At 39.9% G+C, this 20,509-nt stretch overlaps 1 protein-coding gene across 7 annotated transcripts; it reads right to left on the bottom strand.

Moving 5' to 3' along the window:
- Positions 1–55: 55 nt before the first annotated feature.
- On the bottom strand, positions 56–20,025 carry GABPB1 (GA binding protein transcription factor subunit beta 1). Of its 7 annotated transcripts, none has more exons than XM_051796641.1 (9): positions 19,857–20,025; positions 12,831–12,938; positions 11,835–12,002; positions 11,191–11,385; positions 9,971–10,118; positions 9,522–9,635; positions 7,769–7,954; positions 6,723–6,838; positions 56–1,837 (listed from the first exon to the last, which is right to left on the bottom strand). In XM_051796641.1, the coding sequence occupies exons 2-9, from the start codon at positions 12,936–12,938 to the stop codon at positions 1,685–1,687; spliced, it is 1,188 nt and encodes a 395-aa protein (XP_051652601.1). In that variant the 5' UTR covers positions 19,857–20,025; the 3' UTR covers positions 56–1,684. The 7 variants fall into 7 exon arrangements, with proteins under 7 accessions (XP_051652601.1, XP_051652603.1, XP_051652597.1 ...); XM_051796643.1 differs by having other exon boundaries at positions 10,007–10,118; positions 19,839–20,017; XM_051796637.1 differs by having other exon boundaries at positions 19,839–19,886.
- Between the last annotated feature and the right edge of the window lie 484 nt (positions 20,026–20,509).

Genomic DNA, 20,509 nt, shown 5'->3' with positions numbered 1-20,509 from the left:
GACCTTCTAATGCATACACAAAACAACTGAAATGGAATTGATTCTACACTATATATATGTGGAAAAGATATTTAATTGTAAAATAGAAAAAGTAGGCCAGAGTACAGTTTTAAGGGTAATTCTTCCGTGTACAGTATAGATAAACCAGACTTTTTGCTTAAGTTTATATAAACAATTCCATAAAAGCAGTGAACATGGAACAACAAAGCAAAGCACAAAGAATTTTATCTTACAAAAAACGAACCTGCACAGTAGTTCAAAATTTAATGTAACACAGCACTGAACAGTCTTAAGGCAGCTCAGTCTAAGCACAGGACTAGAAGCCAGGAACTCCTGAGATCCATTCCCAGGTGACCACAGGTTCATGTGGTGTTAAGCCAGTCATTTACCACTCCCTTGTGTTGCATTTATACCAGTTATAAAATTGAGACAATAACACTTACCTGCCTCAGGTAGTATAGGAAAGGGTTCTTTAAAAGATTTTACAATGCGCTGAAGATGTAATGTGCCATATAAATTTTAAGCATAATAGATCACTGCACAGACACACACAAACACAGTATCACAGTGAGGAACAATGATGCTGGGTAGGAAGAGCATCACTACAACATAAAAAAAATTACTTGTCCAATTGCATAATTAAAATGCAAAAGTCTGTTCAGAAAAAAATGTATCACTGAAGTAATTTCAAGGCTATTGGGGAAGAGAGATCAATAGGAATATTCTAAAATAACTACTATTTGTGTTCCAGTGGAGACATTCTTTTCTATTCATTACTGAACTTTAAAATGTTTGTACAGGAAAATTGTAAGACACACAAAGTGAAGTTTCAATGCCTCCACTACCAAATTTTGCCTCTTAATATGTAAATTAAGATTCTTTTTTGTTCTTCTTAATTACAAATTACATTCTTCCAAGAAATATACCATCCACGATAAAACTGGCTGCTAGCTTACTTCAAATGACCTATAGGCTAAACATTTTTCTCATAATTTTTCTCATCTTTGCTGAAAAATACCTATGCAAGATGTATGTGTAGAAATTATAAAAACATGCAGCATATGTACAAACTGAAAAGTTTAAAAAATATTAGCTTCATATACATGTAAATCTACTTGGATATATCTGAAATTAAATATAAAAATTTCACCACCTAAAATAAAAAAAAACCAAAAATGGTTTTCAGAGAATCTGAGACAACTACTTAAAGCTGTACAAAGATTTCCACCTGGAAATGTCTTATTCAGAGAAGTTGTTTGAGTTGTTGTCATGTAGAAATAACTGTTAATTAATTTTGTCACATAATCAATTTTCAAGCTTAAATCAACATCACCCTTAAAACTGTTCTGTTTTTCAGAAGTAGATTCATACTAAAATCAAAAATTTCACAAAAACATTGGCTTTTCATGTTTCTGGATCCCTTCAAAAAGATTTATCAACTTATTTTGAAACTGTAAAAAAACCAACTATTTACAGTATTTAATTTTAAATACTTTTCACAATTTCTAAATTCAGAGTTTTTATGTTACAAGAAATTAATCAGAGCTCACGGCTTAAGTCCAGTTATCAACTTGTAGCATCTTCTCTATCATGAAATCCCATGTCTGTACCTATATAGTGTACAGTTCAAGATTGTACTGCAGGTTTTTGAAAGTAACAGGCTTTGCAGTGTGTTCATTTTTTATTAAACAGCTTCTTTATTAGTCTGGAGGCGGTTCATTGCCTCTAACTTCTGCCGATAGGCCTCTGCTTCTTGTTCCTTCTTTAGAAGCTGCTGACGGTATTTTTGTGCTTCTCTGTTTGCCTCATCCAGCTGTTTCTGAAGAGTTTCTCTCTCCTATTAGAAACAGAACCAGCAATACTTTGTCAAATAAGTATCACATACAAGTTAAAAAGGCAAATACTTTTCCTTTACATGCAGCTCAAGTGTTAGGGTATCATGTAGGAACTGTTCAGTTCTTACTCAGGCAGACCTGTATGAATGCTACTGTGCAAATCAGACATGAATTATAACACCAGACAACTCCCCACAACAAGGCTTCAGCTGTGGATACAGTAAACCTGAGTCTATTGAGCTGCAAAGGTCCCACTCAAGTCTTCATCAAAAAAGAGCTAAATAAAAAAAGTGGAAGCATGGTGATTAAATATTCACATAACATATTAATATTTCTCCAATGATTCAATTCCCTTTGTTACTTTTTCAAATTGGAATCCAATCTAACAGGATTGTCCCTTGCTCTTTTATTTCTAATCAGATAATATAAAGAAAAACTGCTACCTAACAGCTCTTTGTGCTGGAGAGTGTCAGCTGCCCACTGACCAAAATACACATCTCAGTGGTCTCTATAAACAGTGATTGATTCAATGCAATCCAGAGTTATAATTACATCCCCAAGGATATCACATCTTTATGAATTAACAGGCATTTAGCCAGATAAAGTTTTTCAATTCAAAAGCAGCAACTGAAAAAATCCTTACTGAAGTAATTGCAGAAGTTCTGTATACAAGTTTGTTGGGAATGGGTATAAAATGGTTTCCAAGCAAAATCATATAGGAAATGCCACTTCCTCTGAAGCTGCCTTAGGAACTAAGGAGAATGCATTTCCATCTCCAGTGATGTAGGTACTGTCATTTTGTCTGATGCTGCACTGAGCCCAATTGAAAAAGCAATTTGCTTGGGAAATAGTTTTGTTTTGATCTTCAACCAAATACAATTTCATTAAAGTGCATCATACTTTATGAGTAAGGTAGTATTAGATTTAAAATCATTCTTTCCACTGTAGTTGTTAAACAGGAGCAGGAAGGAAGGCTGTCAGAAAAGCAAGCCATCTCCCAGAAAAACAAAACTTATCAAAAAACTGAGGCCCAGTGAAAATAAGTTGCCTTTTCAGCTTATTCCCATCCCAGCAGTTCAGTACCACATTCCCATTTAATACTTCAAACAGTTGTTAGAAGTTTTGCCCCCCCACTCCCACAACAGCATCCCTATTCTTCATCTCTGATGCACTCACATATTTTCACGGTCAGAAAAATACAAAACACTCTGCCTCCCTTCAACTCACTACTGTTCTCAGTACTTGTCACAGCCACATTTAGCAGTCACATGCTGTGCTGAATGTGCTGAAATACAATGACACAGGTGATCAGATCATTCCTAACCGCAGCACCTGTACAGCAAAAACAACAGGTGAAGGAGAGATGTTATTAATAGGTTATAAAGGCTGGCTAGAATACAGAACAGTAAGTGCAACTTCTTTTTCCATAGGGCTTTAAGAGCTGAAGGCAGCAAGCTGGGGTTTGCTTCGTTTGAAGCATACACTAATCAAATGAGAGCTCATCTGATCTTGCTTACTTTATTTGAAAAGGAAGTTCAGCTTCCACCTCTGAAAATTTGCATTTTGCTTTTTAAGCAACTCTATGAGCAGTCAATCCATGTAGCAACTAGACTGACAGATGCCACATGACCAGTAGAGCCTACACCTCAGAGGATCTGAAACACACCAACGATGTTCCAGCAGTCCAAGCAAAATGCACTGCTACTGCCGTAAGTTATCTCTGTAGGATGAGGGGAGCCAACAGCTTACATAAAACAGCCACGTGGAACAGAGTGTTGGTGCAAAAAGCTACAAGACAATTGTCAAAGAAGCAGTCAAAACAGCTCATCCTGCTACATGTGGAAAGCAGCCTTTGGAGGGCTTGGATATTCTGAGCTGGGCATTATCTATTCCATGAATTTGTCTCATAAAAACCATCAGAAACCTAATACTGCCACAAAGCAAAGCTGCTCTACTACTGGGCTGCAGTAGAATAAGAACTATTGGGAGCTCAGCAGCCAGTAGTTCTGCAGTGCATTACAAACAGCAAGAGGCCATCACTGCTATGGAGTGTGTGCACCCTGCAAACATTTGGGGGTGGAGAGGTTCTCAGACCACACCTTAAGAGTATTTCCCACAGAAGAGAGAACTAGAGCTGTGTACCCACAAGTAGTATAGCATATTAAGGATGGGATAAGAAAAAAAGGAAAAACCCCAGTCTCAAAGGGCAAGGCCAAGATAAAACCAGTATCTACTAGGCAGACTAGCAATTCAAAGCACGTAGATTAGTCCAGCAGCTAACAGGAGTACCTTTTAGACTGTCCCAACACAAACAGAATGAGTTAAGGAACTGAGGCCAAGTATATTGTGTGATAACAGTGGAAAGAACCCAATGCTTGCAGAGGAGCAATTATCTACAGTGAACTCAGTGAAAAGTGGTTCCTTAACTTTGACATCTAGAATAGGGAGGACTATATCTGATGTTAGTTTAATCAAACCCAGACAGTGTTCTTGGGACATTCTTTAGAACACAACTGAAAGCTTTCTAAAGATCTGAAGTCCTTTTGTATCATATAAACACCTACCCAGGTAAAAATCAAATTAGAGGATCCTCAGTGCCCTTAAGCAATCTTCCATTTTATCTGGGAATTTTCTTCATTACATGTAACTTTTCTTAACAGTCTACATATTGACAACAGGAAAGCCCATAACTAAAATAACCAAACCACTCTTTTGAACAACAGAAAAAAACAGGGATATGAATTCACTAAGAGAATTAGTTTATGATTATTTTTTAGTCTAATGAAATTATTGTCCTGGTTCTAATGCGTGTGTGTCACCTTTCAAACATACATCATGTGAAAAACAGTCAAATTAAAGAATGAAAATAAAAATCACTGTACATTAATGAATTATGCATGAAATGAAAAACAGAGTATCTGTGTGACAGGGTTTTTTTGCTGCCATCCCATGTTTAAAATATCCAACTGCTTAGGAAAACTATCACTCTTCAAAATGAGCCAAAATGTTTGAACTTAACAGAGCCAGAAAAGAGAATTTAAAAACACCACTACCGCTTTAGTCATTTCACAATACTTTCACAGGAAAATTTGTTACTTCACATGAATGGGAGGATTTTCAACTTACAGAAACTTTGAAACTACAGTTAACTGTTCACACACTATGAATTTAAAACAGCTGAAGAAAGGATTCAGCCTTGAATTAACTCTTTATAATGAAATAAAGGAATGAATCAGTGTAAGGCAAAGAAACCAAGTAATTAAGGTTTTCTTTATTTCTATATTTTAAAATATTTTAAAAATAATTTAATGAGGAGAGGGGGCCCACTCCCTCCAAATTCAAGTATCTACCACTGCCTGTGACAAAGAAATTTGAAGTGAAGCGACTTCACGTGCACTTCTTTAATGTCACTGCTACCAAAGTAAGGTAGCACCACACCCCTGTGAACCACAATAAGGTCCCTAAAGTTAACTGTCCTCCACACAGAGGCAGAGATCTGCAATTCCAGTTGTACAGGCAGGGAAAGATCAGTCATCAAAACTTGCACTTAAAAGTAACAGGCAAAATAACTCATTTAAAGCAACTTCTTTTTATATTTGAGAAATGTGTTCAACATATAAAATTGCAACTGGTAATCCCCTTAAAAGAATTATTGGTAGTGTTATACCAACTATCTCTAATCAGGAACAGATCAATTTATTCCTTAACTAATCTGTATTTTTTTAAATTCGCCTAACAGAATTATTAAAATACTTAAGGAAACATAATTTCCTTTACGAATAATTCAGGCAGATTTTTAAAAGTGTGAACAAAAAAATGCTTTTATTGTAACAGTCATACACTTTAAAAAATGCAGCAAGAAAATTTCAACTGTCAGGATAATCTGTAATGACCACAAAGCTGCAGAGGCCAAAAGTATTTGATGTGACAACTTAGGGACAGGGAAAGCAAGAGATGAGAGATGGTAATTATTGTTATTAGATATGGATAACATATAGTACACACTATACAACAAAAAGTATTCAATTAGGCACAATTTGATAATATGAACAGAAGTTGGAGACTACAATGTTAGATAAACGAAATATCATGGAGCTGACAAAATGAGAACTTACAGTCTAGTCAAAGCAGACAGCAATTTTCATAACGTTTTGACCAAAACTGGTCAGCACAGTTAGAAGTAACAGGAGAAGAAATGAGATGGTTGACCTATTGTGGCTATTATAAAAAAAGCTACATTTTTAAACTGAAAGGCTACAGCTATTTGTCATATAAAAAGAAAAGCACTCTCCACAGTTGTAGGTCTTTTGCACTATAGTTTAAAAAAAAATGGATAGTGCAAAGTTGTGTAACAGTAAATTGCTTCGGAATTAAAAAAAAGGCAGGGGATGACATACAGATAAAAACAGACAAACACAGAATCTTACTGTTTCACACTTCCATCAACAGTTATCTAGATATCATGAATGGAAAGGAAACATTGCTAAAAATATGATCTCACAATCAGGACAAGCATGTGGCTGTAACAGAAAGATGAGGATACAGTTCTCTCATTCATCCCCAGCGGAAAGAGTCAAGTCACTTGATAATGTATCGGTGCCCAAATTTAAAAACTAGTCAGTGACCTTAGAGTAAAAACAAAAAAAATTACATTATCACATACTTAAACAAGTGTCACTTCCACATGCATGACCACAGGATGAAGCAAACAGCCCTCCTGTTTTCTTTTTACAACTTTGTAAAAGACAACTTTCAGTAACAGGAGAGACTGAACAAGTTATTGTTTCACACACTTCGTTCTGTGGTAACACAGAAATTACCCTGAATCACAACCAGATACTCAGTGCTGAACACTGTTTAACACAGATCATGTAATATACTCCTTACTTCTATTTCTGCAGACTCCACACGATTTTCAACAATCTCAATGCACTGTCTCTTCACTGGCGGTTCTTCACTTATCACAGTTTCTTCAGCAATGTCTGTTGCTGGCACTGTTAATACTGAAGACATATTTGTACGTGTAAACATATTTATTTCAAACAATATTTGCACTATATAAAACCCATATTACTTAAGTAATTTTATTAACAGCAATAAAATGCAGAGACATTTCCTTCTGAAACCACAGCTATATAATAAAGTGCATTATAAAGTCAGTATGGTGAAAATTTACTAAAATTTTAGCTGCTTGTACACTACTAAAGAATTTTAAAATTCCTTGTTACTGAGATCTACAGTCTCCAGTGTACAACTCTCCAAGCTTCACACTGGCAGTTCTTATGAAGAAACCAGAGGAGGAGTCATTTTTATCTAAATAGTTGTGACAGAGCATCCTTAAAAGAAATCACCCAAAACATACACATTCAAAATAGCACTTATCACACTAACAGCTTCTACAAAGTACATATGGCCCAACAGGAACATTTGTGTCACCCTGGCTTCACTGGTTTTGTCACTGCTGCTCTAAAACTTGACATTTGTCCTGTTAAGAACACACTCCATGGGACTTGCACAGCTTGCTTCATGCATCAGATTTCTAAATCCAAGCCTCACCTCCCCACTGTATTTCTGGCAAGGCAACAGCATGAGTACTGGAAGAAGGCTTCATTTTACTCCACCTTCTAGTTTTCGTAACAAGTTTGTGAGAATCAAACTTATTGAAGGCAAAGCAAGGAGTTATCACTTTTTCCTTAAATGTCCCATTTCTCCTCCATACAGTTTAGTAATTCTTCCATTCTCTCTCCTAATGCAGAGACTCAGCTGACATGTGTTAACCCACTGAACTGCAGTAGCTCACGTTGGAGTCTTCTTTAGTATAAGAATTCTTCGATGTACACAAAATTGTCCAAGCTATTTGCACCTAACAAGTCATTATTATTACTGTAACTAAAACAGTTCCTCAATCTGGAACCATACAAGTCTGTACTCACCTTGCTGTCCATCTGGCATGGTCACAATGATGGGTTGCCCTATTCCACTGGTTGGAATGGAATGCAGGTTACCCAGCTGAATGCCATCTGTAACTATAGTAATAACCTGCTGACCTCCAGAACTGACAACTTGCTGAATGGCCCCATCCACTGATTCTGCAGTCACAACTTCTTCTGTGGCCACAACTATCAACAGATTAGTGAAGAAATTAAGTCAGTTTATAAATTAAACTTTGTAATTTCAAATGCATTTTGGTACAACTGAGAAAAAATTTCTTCCAGAACTTTTTAAATTTGACCCTCCCTCAATTAATACATTACTGTGTATTAAATTTTCATAGAAATCTTTCACCAGACCAACATAAAGCACTCACATTTTGAAAAATACATGCAACACTGTCCTAGTCTACCTTGCTCAATATAATAATTTTTTTTTGCATTTTCCTAATAGATATACCCCACTCAAAATTGATGCTTTGGGTTCCGTATTAACATGGCAGCAAGAAGAGCTACTTTTAAGAACACAAACAACTTTTACTTATAAATAAATAAGCTGAACTAAGTTACACTAATAGTGGAATTAAAAAAAAAAATTAAACTTGAAATACTACCTTGAAACTACTTCTCAACCAATGCCTTGCCACCCATACATCAGGACCCAGCCCAGAATTCTCTGCTTAACACAACGGTTTTTAAGATGGTAAAAAACTGAAGGACCTCTACAGAATCTCAGAGCTTTGTCTGTACTACATCAGTACTTCAAAACACACCCACAACTTTATTATATAAAGTATGAAACAAGACTAAAGCTGACATTTTTACATATTTGAAGAAGACAGATAAAGTTTAAAAAGTAAAACAAACATTTAATGTATATAACTTCATATGCCACAGCTTGCACTATATGCTGCAACTCAGGTCTTGTGCTACCACCCTTATTTTTTAAAACAACAAGATACTGAGACAAAGAGCAAGATCACTAGTAACACAATCAAAGAAATTCAAGCACACTAACTCTGTATTTTATTTTCAATTTGTCAGGGTAAAAGCAAAGCCTTTGATTAAAATAACAGACAATAGAGTGCTTTCTATCTACCAAGATGAAATTAAAACCCTATAGACCTGTGTTGTGAGGTTCAAGATGAGAGAAGGCAGATAAAGCCCTGAAGCTTTCATCTTTTAAATTAATTACAATATAACATGCACAGAAAAATCACTCTGTAGTTTAAATAATGACTGCAGTCATTGTCTTCTGAAGATCCTTATGTTCAGAGATCACTGTCCTATAGCACTGCTTAAACATTCACAGAGTGTTTATTCAGTAAACCAAAACAGCAAGTCCCACATGAATAAGTGGTGGTGTACTGAATTTGATTTGGCTTCCAAGCACAGGCTCAGCAGTAAGAAAGACCACTGTCACAGAAAAGTCCCAGTTGCAAGTGCCAATACTAGGTGCTGTGGCAAACAGCTCTGATCTTTTTCTGTTTCAAATTCAATATTGGGGTTTTAGTTCTGGAAGGAAACATTGCAAGGACTTCTTCAAACCTTGCAAGAAAAGTGGAGATTTTGTCTAAAGAGAAGCTACTCTATATAAAAGAAAAACAGCCCCATAAATATGGTCATTATTCATTCCTTGCTCTCCTTTTGTACCTCTATCCATATTAAGCACTATTTACCACACCACTTTGTGTGCCACAGGAAAGTTGAATTTTATGTACTTTTAATTATTAAATTAGGTTAAATGCTTTCTAACCTGGTGTTTCCGAGGAATTAGACAGTGGAGCTGATGCTTCTGCTAAAGCTGCCAACGTAGCTAATACTGACGTTGATGAATTTCCAAACTGTACAGCAGACACTCCTGTTTCATCTAGTAGAATGAAAAAAAGTTAGCTGATAAATTTAAAACTACTAAAGTCCCTTTTTCTATTATTATTGCACTGAAGCTTCTAACACACACAATTTTCAGCAGCACTCTGCTGAACCTAGGTGCTATTCTGAAGCTGTTTGTTAGGCAAGTACAACTTCTGATAATTTAGCTCTGTGAAGATTGCTGTTTTAGGCACATATGTATTTACAACACATAAAAAACACTGAAGAGGAACATGGTAACTATTCTTACCACTGTTTTTCCTCAAAGCTTTTCACTAAGTGTGAAAATCAAAGCATAAAATCCTAGTGGCTATCCTAGAGGCATCTGAATACCTGTTCCATTGGATGTATTTGCAGAAGATACCAGACCTGTTAGGTTCACCACCCCTCCAGGTCCAATGATGAACTGTGGTGTTGCTGCGTGTATCGTCACAGTGTCCGGGCTCTCTGGGTTTGTGTTGATTTGGTTCTGCATTGCAATCTAGGACACAAAGGCAATCACATCATTCCAACTGCAGGTGTAAAGCAGTCATTTACCTTGTGTAAGAGCTACAGTTACTGCCATTCCACACAAACAGGGAGGATCTCTCTCATTATACCCAGGCAATACACACACATCATGTCACGTCTCCAAGTACATAAACGGGGTTTTTTTGGCAGAAATCTAAGGACAAAAAGTATAACACACCACTACTTCTCCCTACCATTTACTCTAAATAAAGAGGACCACATAAAGACAAGGCCCTTTTGCAGATACACAAGTTCAGGTACCTAAAACAGAAGCCTGAAGAAGCAAGACTGCTGGGGCAGACACAGGCCATGAAAATCTGCTCTGACAGCTCAGCAATTGCTATGAAATGTACATGGCAGCGTCCTTTTTGTCTTTCTTTGAATTATTATTACCTTCTCTTTACCCTTTCTGCAATGAAGAGCAGGTTGAACGGACAGATCAGAAGTTCAGACAATTCAAGATGTAGGGAAGCAACAGATTTATACAGTGGCATAATGGTATTTTTCATCTGCTTTCTATTATTTTCTCAATAATGCTTATCACTTATTTTGCCTTTAACAGTAGTATTGAACAGTGAGCACACATTTCCATGGAAGTATCTATTATAATCCTGATCACAATCACTTCTCCAACAATTCAATCCTAGTTTTTCTGCTTCTGGAAAAATTGTCATCTCTTCTCTCCTGTCTTGATCTCCAATTGTTAGGATATTAATATTCATATAGGAAGCTAACTGAACACCAGGGTATAGTCAAAACATACTGTCAGAGTAGGGAGTTAATTTTACACCTCAGTTGTGAAGAGTCCACCTTGTTCTGTGTATTACAACACTGAAATTTAAGAAAATAAAGGATACATATCCTTGATTTTGTAGGTGATGAAAATGTTCTTCAGCCAAGTAATGTTTACTAACATTAATCTCATCTCCATGTAGTGAACTAGACTGGAGTTTGGCATTATCAGTCATTATATAGTGTCACAACTGCTATATTAAAAGCTTAGTTTATGACATGTGTAATCAAGTACAGGAATCAAAAGTTACCTGTAATATTTCTGCAATGTCTTCATTCCCGTTGTCTACTGCAATATCTAATGCTGTTTTGCAAAATTTACTCTGAGCATGAACATCTGCTCCATACTTTATCAAGAGTTCTACAACTTCTTGGTGGTGATGCTCAGCAGCCCAGTGAAGTGCAGTCATTTTGAGCATGTCCTTGGCATTGACATCAGCACCATGCTACAAACAAGATCATTGCATAAACTATGTCATTAGAAGTACCTGACCAGAATGAAGCCCAAAATTGTCTTTCTTCACCAGGAATGCCTTGATATCTTACATTTACAAGTTCGTTAAAAGTACTTCAATCTAACTACCAAATGAAGTATTTACTTCAAAGGATTAAAGAGTCCCTAAAACATATCTCAGTTCTAAAATCTCTTACTAAACACAATGTCAAATTAGGGAGTAGACTTATTTTGAAATAGCAGTGAATAATTCACCTGAAATCCTGATGACTTTAATGCTAAAATAAATTACAGCTTAACAGGAAAACAAAGCTCCCAATGCACACAGTACAACTGTCGATGTAATTTCAATCTTAGTTTCATGACTAAAAGAAAATTGCAAATATCTGATTGTAAACCATTGCATTATTCCCATCTCAGACTTGTTTCAGCAGTGCTCACCTTAAGTAAGACTTCTACTATGCTGGCATGGCCTTCTGATGCTGCCATATGTAATGGAGTTCTGTCCACTTTGGTTCTGGCATCCCGACTTACACCTGCTCGCAGCAACACCTCTGTGGTTGAGTAGTGTCCATACTGTGCTGCTAGATGAAGTGGAGATGTTCCCAGCTGGAATGTAACAGAAAATGTGGAGTTTTAACAGATGCCAGTATGAAGTATTTCTTCTTATTCTGGAGCTATCAAACCCAGGTGTCAAGCCAGCACTTAAAAATCATTCTCCCTTGCAGTCTCAAGGAAAGCAGTTGTTGGGGCTTTTACAGAATATGAAGAGGAGTAGGGAAAGTTTGTTGTTGTTTCCTTTTTTCTGTGATTTTTCTGTCTTTATGAAGTGTAACATTTCAAGGGGCCTAACCCCATTTTTAAGGTTGGTCACACCATATCAGCATTGGAAGGGACCTTTGGAAGTCACTTAAGTCCAATCTCCTCCTCAAAACAGAGTTAATTTGAAAGTTAGGTCACTAAGCAGATTAATGCTCTTAAGAGCTTATAAATACCCTGGGAATTTTAGGTACCTGACCTCTCTATACAACCTATTCAAAAATATGCACCTCTGAAAGACAACTCAGAGCCCCTGTATCAGGGAACTTTCAGTTGCCCACATTAGGCAGTTGGGACTGCTTTCATAATTCAGACCTCTTACTATACTAAATGCACAAACACAATAACTAGGAGGATGATTATTGCTTTCTCCCATTAGCAACTCCAAAGTTCATCTTAAAAGTCACCAGAATGAGCTCATTCACAGTCTGTTACTAAAATCAGTAGGAGGTTATATGAAGAAACAGGCAATTTTAATTTCAAATTAGACATTAAATGATGTGACTGCAGAATTCCAAGAAGAATTGCAATATAAATGCATAATTGTAACAATACTATTTTCTTCTTCATGTGAGAAAAGTAAGATGATCTACCAAACACTGCAAAAGTTTTCATTACCCAGTCTGTGGTAAAAGGTGCTCCATTTGCCATCAAAATGCGAACTTCGTCATCTTGACCTGCTCGTGCAGCTTCTAAAAGTTTCTTTCCCAAATCTACTAGTGACATCTAGTGAGGGACATACAGGAATATAAAGGCAAAACAGAAACATTAACACTATTTTAAGTGCATATATGCTGCTCTTTTTTTCAGTCATTATTTCTGAACTACTCTGAAAAGTTCAAAAATTGGAGCTGGCATTCTAGCCATGGGAACGAGCTTTGTTGATCACAATAAGCAGCTTGATTTTAGAATTACTTTTGCCAGCCAAACAGAACTGATACTGGGGTGGAGATTTCAGTATTACAATGCTGTAACCACAGCAGCTGTGAAGTTAAATTTTAAACTGAACTGGATGCACATTTCTTATAGCAGAAGGTGGTTTAGAAGCTCTCACCTGATTCTGCAACTTTCTGCAGCTTTGTCCAGCTTTCAAAGGGTACTACAACATCGTGGCTGCCATGTCACACACCCAAAGGCACTGCATCCACTCACCCCAAATGCCCACACGCATTTAAGAGGTACCACTATGTCAGTCATGGCTGGGCTTTGTGAACGAAGATTTGGGAAGGCTCTGTCCACATTTGTTACAGGCACGTTGGTGGCTTATGAGGTCAATGAGACAGACATGTCCGATTGCAAAAGGCACAGCAGAAAGACTCCTTAGGTGGTGTATTCTGCAAAACATGGTTCTTTCTGCATTGCCTTTTCTCCTCGAGAGTGACCCTGCGTGTGTTCTCGAAGGAGACAGCAGCTACGTAAACGCATTGAGATAGACATGAAACACAACACCTGCCTGACATCTTGTCCATCACTATTTTTGTTCACCCTAAAGTATAATTTCTGTATTCCCGGTTGCAAAACAACACAACAAGCATATTATTGTACTACATACATACATACACCAGATGTATGAAGTGTTTGACTGAAAACAAATACTACTACCTGCTTCAACTGTCTATAGTTACCAAGCAAAGTTTTGAGACATGACTCAGATACCAGCTGAAAAACCCTCCCATTGTGATTAGATAACATCCTCTTACAGCCAAGTTCCATACAATACAGAGCATGCCAAAATACAGGTAGACAAATGACACCTATCTGTTTCTGTTACATCAAAGATTTCCTAGAAATACACATTTTTAAACCCACTCTATTTCATACTCGCTATTAAATTTGTTCAGTAAAAAAAAAATCTGAACTAAACCTTAACACATGCTGCTAACCAAGATATATCATTAACATTTTAGTCCTATAGCTATGTTTTCCACTACCAGGTTGCTAAGAAGGGAATTGCTTTCATCAGTTTAGTTTCCAGTCACATGCAAAGTAAAGTCTGTTTTACTCATAACAGCAGTTGCAAGGCCACGCAGCCAATTTCCTACACAAAGGTAGAATATATCACTTCTGGAAAGAAATCCTCTTAAACATACACATCTATCACAAAAACAATGTATTTAAAAACTTCTCTGTCTCTGGCTCAACTGGCAAACTCTGTGTGGTCCATTGCTCAATAAACTGAAAGCTATGGACTTGGGAAAAAATTAGAAAGGAAGACCAAAATACTGCAAATGGAGAACTTCAACATGTATCAGTAGGGCCATGAATCAGAGCAGATTATACCTCTTTGTCTATAGAACTGACTGCAGGCAGCAACATCCCTTTCACCAAAATACTCCATTTATGTCCATCCTTTTAGTACACATGGACATGTTGATTTGTCTCCAGCCAGAAAAGGGAAGAGAAATAGGAAGGTTGCAGGACAGGACAAATACTGACAATGGGAAAAGGAATGAAAAATAGGATCACAGTCAGATGCAGAGGAAGGGACAACTGCTGTTGAAGAGCAGAAGAGAAAATCTAGGAAAGATCCTGAAGAAAAGAGAAAATCTATCATCCCTGTTACAGAGAGACACTGGGAATAACAATATAAACTAATAATAAGACAGAGATGGTATTTGGCAAGTGCAGCAATGAAATGAAGGAATATAGCACTCCTTTTACATGGCTTCTTTCCCCCCCCCCCACTGAGGACTGCAATTTAAGAAGGAAAAGAGCACATGCAGACACACATACTTTTTCTGTTGGTCTAATACTACCACATCAAGGTCCTCAGAAGCAAAAGGAAAGCTGGAACTGAATGCAAAATACTGAAGTTATGAACTAGTTCAGAAAGGCAACTATCCCTTTTCCACTTATTTATTTTTGTTTTAAACAGCAGTAAAGTAAAGCAACTAATAAAATCTCCTTTTGGAATTGCAGAATAACTGAGGTTGGAGGGGACCCTGAGCTGGCTCAAGGCTCGGTTTTGTTGAGTTTTGAATGTCTCTCTATGGATGAACATCCCACCACTTCTTCAGCCTCATTCCAGTGTCCAACCACACTCACAGTAAGAGCTGCCTTCAGTGTACACCTTTCTTTCTCCACTAACCAAAAAGACAGTCATGATAACAAGCTTATACTTGATGTCTATTAGACAACAAAAATAGATTCATTAAATTACAGTCCATACATTTAACAACACACCTATTCAGAACCCACTGACCACACCTGTACACCAGTGAAACAACCTGCAAAGTTGTTACAAAAACCCTATGTAGCAAAAATCAAGTCACCAAAAAACCAAAATCAATTGTGGTGGCCTGCAAAATACAGCAACTCACTCCCAGGAGATGTCAGGGACAAACTGCAGCCCGAGATCAACACCGTTTCAGAGCCTCTCTGAACGATTACTGTTGAACACACTGTCAGTGCCAGTACACCAGTTCTCATCTCAATGCAAAAATAAACAGCCTTGTACTACACTCAATAAGAAATGTTCTAATCAAGGAAAAACATAAACCTTCATTACCACGTATTACTTACATTAACCAACACTCTCTCCGTTGATATACAGTGCTTGTATTTTAAACAAGCACAAAGCATCAGCAAAGTCTGTATATGCTTCATGATGCAGAATTTTAACTTCAGTTAAAATCACACGAATTTATTTTAAAAATTAATTAAGTTGCAGTTCTCATGGGGTATTTGGAAGCGTGCTTGGGCCATCTAGTGGAAGAAAGATAAATTACACTGTTCAACTAAAATAATAAAAATCCCATTATGTCACTAATGCACTAACAGCAAACTAACAGCAAACGAAGAGGCCTTTCCAACAAAACTCATGCACATTCAGTCACTTTTAACCAATGCATTCAAAAAATTTCTCAGGAGTTGTCAGCCCAAAGCTCATTTCTGTTTGCAGACTGTTCCAAGGACCAGTACTGTGAGGTCAAGAGACCCCTCTGTAACATGCCCCACACTCCTCCAGCTGCTGTGACTGGAACATACCAAGAAGGGTCTGCAGTGTGAGAATTTCCCTTTCCAGAAAAATTTTTCAGCTGCTGTACTGAGATCATTTAGTAACACTACAATAGTGCAGTGACACTGTCACAAGCAAAGTTTTATATATGTAATACAATTAGATATTTAAAACTGAAATGAGATTACCATTTCAAAGCAGGACTCTGCTGCTACTCCACAGTGTGTTACAATCAACTCTACTGAACTGTCTTAGAGGGTTCTCTTTCCGGTATTGTTTCCATCAAGCTTGGCCAGCACAACACCTGTGTAACACTTTACATGAGGACTCTTTCAGAGAATAAAAACATCACTGGCTCTGAAATAGTTTTGAGACTGTTACAGTTATTTTTATGGCAATCTGACTGTGTTTTCAGACTTCTAACAGCTCCTACACAACTGTGTGAACAGAGGGGTTTGCCTACAACTGAGTAAATGGGGGAGAGCTTCTGCTGGCTTTGGACCTCCTGAACTTCCACATTTCACTACTGCAATGCATTCTGTACAGTATCATTAGCCAGGTGCCACAAGTAACTGGTAATTAATACTTATATCAAAGTATTATTGCTATTTTACTTCAGTACAATAGAAAATCATACTACTTTTTTGCATCCATCTTAGATTTAAGTTTTTATACATTCTATAAAACTGTGAAGATGATGTATCAGAGGGGTATATAATAGCACTCAGCAGGAGTTTAGGTGGAACTGTGTGTGAAATGGGCTCCATGGGGAGCAAGTGGAGCTGAAAAACATGCAGCTTGGGACACCTGGGCTACCACACCACAGCCTACAGACAATGGAGCAGCAAAGTCTGCAGTCCAAAGAAAAATTAAGTTTGGCTTAAAATGTTGCAGCATCTTTCAGACTGGTGTCCTGCCACAAGGATCCTGGACCCAGCCTTGTTCCTCTTCTACCACTGAGTGCTGAGCATCAGCTGGTCAAAATCAAAACAGCAGGCACAAAACAGCTGCTGCAAAACATCTGCCAACCCAGAGATCCTGCAGCTGCCAGTGTTTGTACTAAGGTACACTCCTGGAAGAGACATCCTTCCACTAGAGGAGCATGGACTGCTCCATGCAACCCACCTACCTACCTAATAAGGATTTGCAATCATTCCTAAAAACTCCAGGACAAAGTTCCACTAAAGGCTAATTAAAGAGGTTTCCCTACTGAAGTGATACTTGGAAGAACTGTACTTGGAAAATTGCTGGAGACTCATCATCTCTCACATCCATTACATCTGGAAAAAGAATGCCCCTTCAGAATGTCTTTCTTTCCCCTATTACAAAAATTACCCTGCTTCCCCAGACCTGACCTTCAGAAATGCCATCATTGTACTAATTCCAACATCACACATTAACAGTAGAAACTCAGAATTGCCATTTCTAGCTAATTCTATGTGCCTGTCCATACCAGGGTCAACAATATTTTGAAGCACAGCATATACTAGTTAGCATCACTTAAACACTCTGGCATGATTTTACTGTACATATCAATCAGCAGCGATTACAGCAACTTGAATGGGATAAACTCAAAAAGTTCATGTACTGTTTCCTAAGGGAATCAAATTTACTTTGACAATGATTTCACATGTGATACTTCAAATTTTAATATAAATATCATAGGCTTAGACTATCCACATTTCTATCATGATAGTGAGAATTACACCAATATGTCAATTGCAGTGAGCTTTAATTCCAGTGCTTTCAGCTCTCCCCTATGACTTTTTAATTAACTTCTCTCTAGTTTGTTCCAACGGCAACATGACCTTCATGTCAGACATGCATCAGATGAAAAATACCTGACCTGAGAAAAGCAAACATTGTTGAATAGCTTAGTGGAGAAGACATTCAAGCCCATACTAATGCAGGTCTGTCCTCCAATTAGGTTCATACATTGATTTAAATAAGCTTTCATCAACAATGCAAGTCCCTTAAATAATACAGATGGTAGGAAAGTCATCTTCTTACAAAGGAGAGCACAGATTTGGTCATTATCTGCAACACCTAAAGAGTGTTATTATGCAACAAGGGTGAACCACTGGCACCAAGATTTGCGTTGGCACTGCCAACAAGCTACAAAGCTTTCACAAATAAGTTTGGCACTAGATACCACAAGGTTACTTTACAGCAGCTACAATCAACACGAAGGATCTAAGTGCTTGTGATGTAGCCTTTGAATTGTACTACAGCCTTAAGAGGATGTCTCAGATTAATTGAAACTTGAAATACCGTTAAATAAAAGTCATCCACCTTCCAACTACAGCATCCATTATATCAGGAGGACTCTTCCTCGACAGTTTCTGTCTAGCACATAGGCCTAAAAAAAACCCAACTAGAAAACAAAGTGATTTCAGCAAAGAAAGTGGGTCACGAACAAGCATCTCTACGTAGTGTGTGCTGATCTGCCATGTACACTCTTAACCTCACTCACACAGCAGTTTGAGGTTCCCTTACAAGTACTTTTGTGGGCATACACAGCTCAACCAAACTGCTTAGTCTCAGTAATACTTCAGAAGTAATGAATAACTTAAAAGCAAATAGGCTAAAGAACTACAGGGCAAGCATTCACAACTCTAAGCATATTTAACTCTACTATGCAGCATTTCCCACTAAACATAAGCTATCTTAGTAAGCAGGTTACAGGAAAACATACAGATGCTTCAAGAACTGTAAGCGCAGACGACTTCCTACAGGGGACTTCACCAGTGCCCCACCAACGGAAACTACTTTGACTACCAGGGGAGAATAGGAAAAAAAGAGTCCACACTATAACACCTCATCCCACGTTTATACTCCCACCATACGCTTTATTAAGAGTCCAAAGCACGAGTTACAGATCCGGGCGAGGGGCACTGCGGCGGGGAAGCGCTGCCGTCCCGCCCGAGCCGCCTCTCCCCGGAGCACCTTTGGCGCCAAGCCTGGGCTCGCAGCTCCGCCGCCCCGGGGGCGCCGGGCCGGGGCCCGGACCGACCACCCGCTCCCCGCGGGGCCCGGGGCCGTCCCCACGCGGCCCTCACTGCGCTGCCCAGCGGGCAGAGCCGCGGGACGAGCCGGGCCCCGCTCTGCCCCTCGGCCCCCGGGCCCCTCGCCGCGCTCGCCGCGGCCCCGCGGGCCGCCCAGGCCGCCGCCGCGGCCCTGCCCGCCGCCCGCGCCCCCCGCGCGGCGGGGTCCCCGGAAGGCCGGCCGGCCGCCCGCTCTCCCCGACAGGAAATCCTGGCTGGGCTGGGCGCTGCGGAGGGAGCCGCGGCGCCGGGTTCCGGGGGAAGTGGAATTATTTTTTACCAGCGAAGAGATCAACTTCCACATCCGGTAACAGGGCCCTATACAAAGGCGCAGACTGACCTGGAAAGGCTTGGCCGGCCCGGGGGGGGTGAGGGAGAGACGGGGCGCGGGGACGGGCCCTTACCGTGCTGCCGACCCGGCCGCCACCGCCGCCGCCGCACCGAGTCGGGGCTCCGCAGGCCGAGAGCCCCACACGAGAGTCCGCGCCGCGCCCGGCGGAGGGACACGGCGGGCGGAGGGGAGTGGCGCGGACCCGCGCGGCGCTGGGCGGCCGCGGGCGCGCGGGCGGGCGCGAGGCGGCGCGGGGCGGCCCGGGCCGGCCCGGAGGGGCTCCGGGCACTTACCATGGGCGCGGGAATTACCTTATTAACACACACATCGAGGGAGAAGGGGCGCGCGGAGGGATACGGCCTCGCCGTCGCGCACCGCGCATGCGCGCCGCCGCGGGGAAAGGCGGGGAAGCGCGGGCTGGAGGGGCCCCGCCATGTTCCGTCCCGCCGCCCGCCCGGCGGGGGCAGGGCCGGCCCCGAGCGGGCGGCGGGACGGGGGCGGCCTCCCGAGAGGCAGCTCGAGGAATGAGGACAGGGGTAGCCATCCTGGGCTCCCCTGTGCCACGGGGCGGCGAGGGTTGCGCTTCCCGCCTCACGGCTGCTAGGGCTCTTAAATCTAATCCCAGTCGAAGGTGTCCTGTCTGAGAGCCAGCTTCGCTGCCTTGCCTGCCCTGGGCAGGGCTTTACATAGAATCACGGAATCAACTCGGTTGGAAAAGACCTCTGAGGTCATTGAGTCCAACCTATGACTGAACACCACCTTGTCAACCAGACCATGGCACTGTCACGTCCAGTCTTGAACACCTCCAGCGATGGTGACTCCACCACCTCCCCTGGACAGCCCATTCCAATGTTTAGTCACCCTTTCTGTGAAGAAATTTTTCCTACTGTCCAACCTAAACCTCCCGTGGTGCAGCTTAAGACTATCCTCTAGTCCTATCATTGTTGCCTCAGAGAGGAGCCCG

The sequence above is a fragment of the Manacus candei genome, unplaced genomic scaffold (assembly GCF_025592945.1).
Source record: "Manacus candei isolate 608988 ecotype Guabito, Panama unplaced genomic scaffold, ASM2559294v1 h1tg000046l, whole genome shotgun sequence".
NCBI classification, from domain to species: Eukaryota; Metazoa; Chordata; class Aves; order Passeriformes; family Pipridae; genus Manacus; species Manacus candei.
Note: the sequence above shows the minus strand (reverse complement) of the source record. Positions and strands in the feature narration are given on the sequence as shown.

Coding starts and splice junctions, on each gene's coding strand:
- GABPB1 (XM_051796637.1), bottom strand. Junction 11,386..11,834: donor TAGTAGAAGTCTTACTTAAG/GTGAGCACTGCT, acceptor TCTTGTTTGTAG/CATGGTGCTGATGTCAATGC. Junction 1,838..6,722: donor TGGAGTCTGCAGAAATAGAA/GTAAGGAGTATA, acceptor TGTTTCTAATAG/GAGAGAGAAACTCTTCAGAA.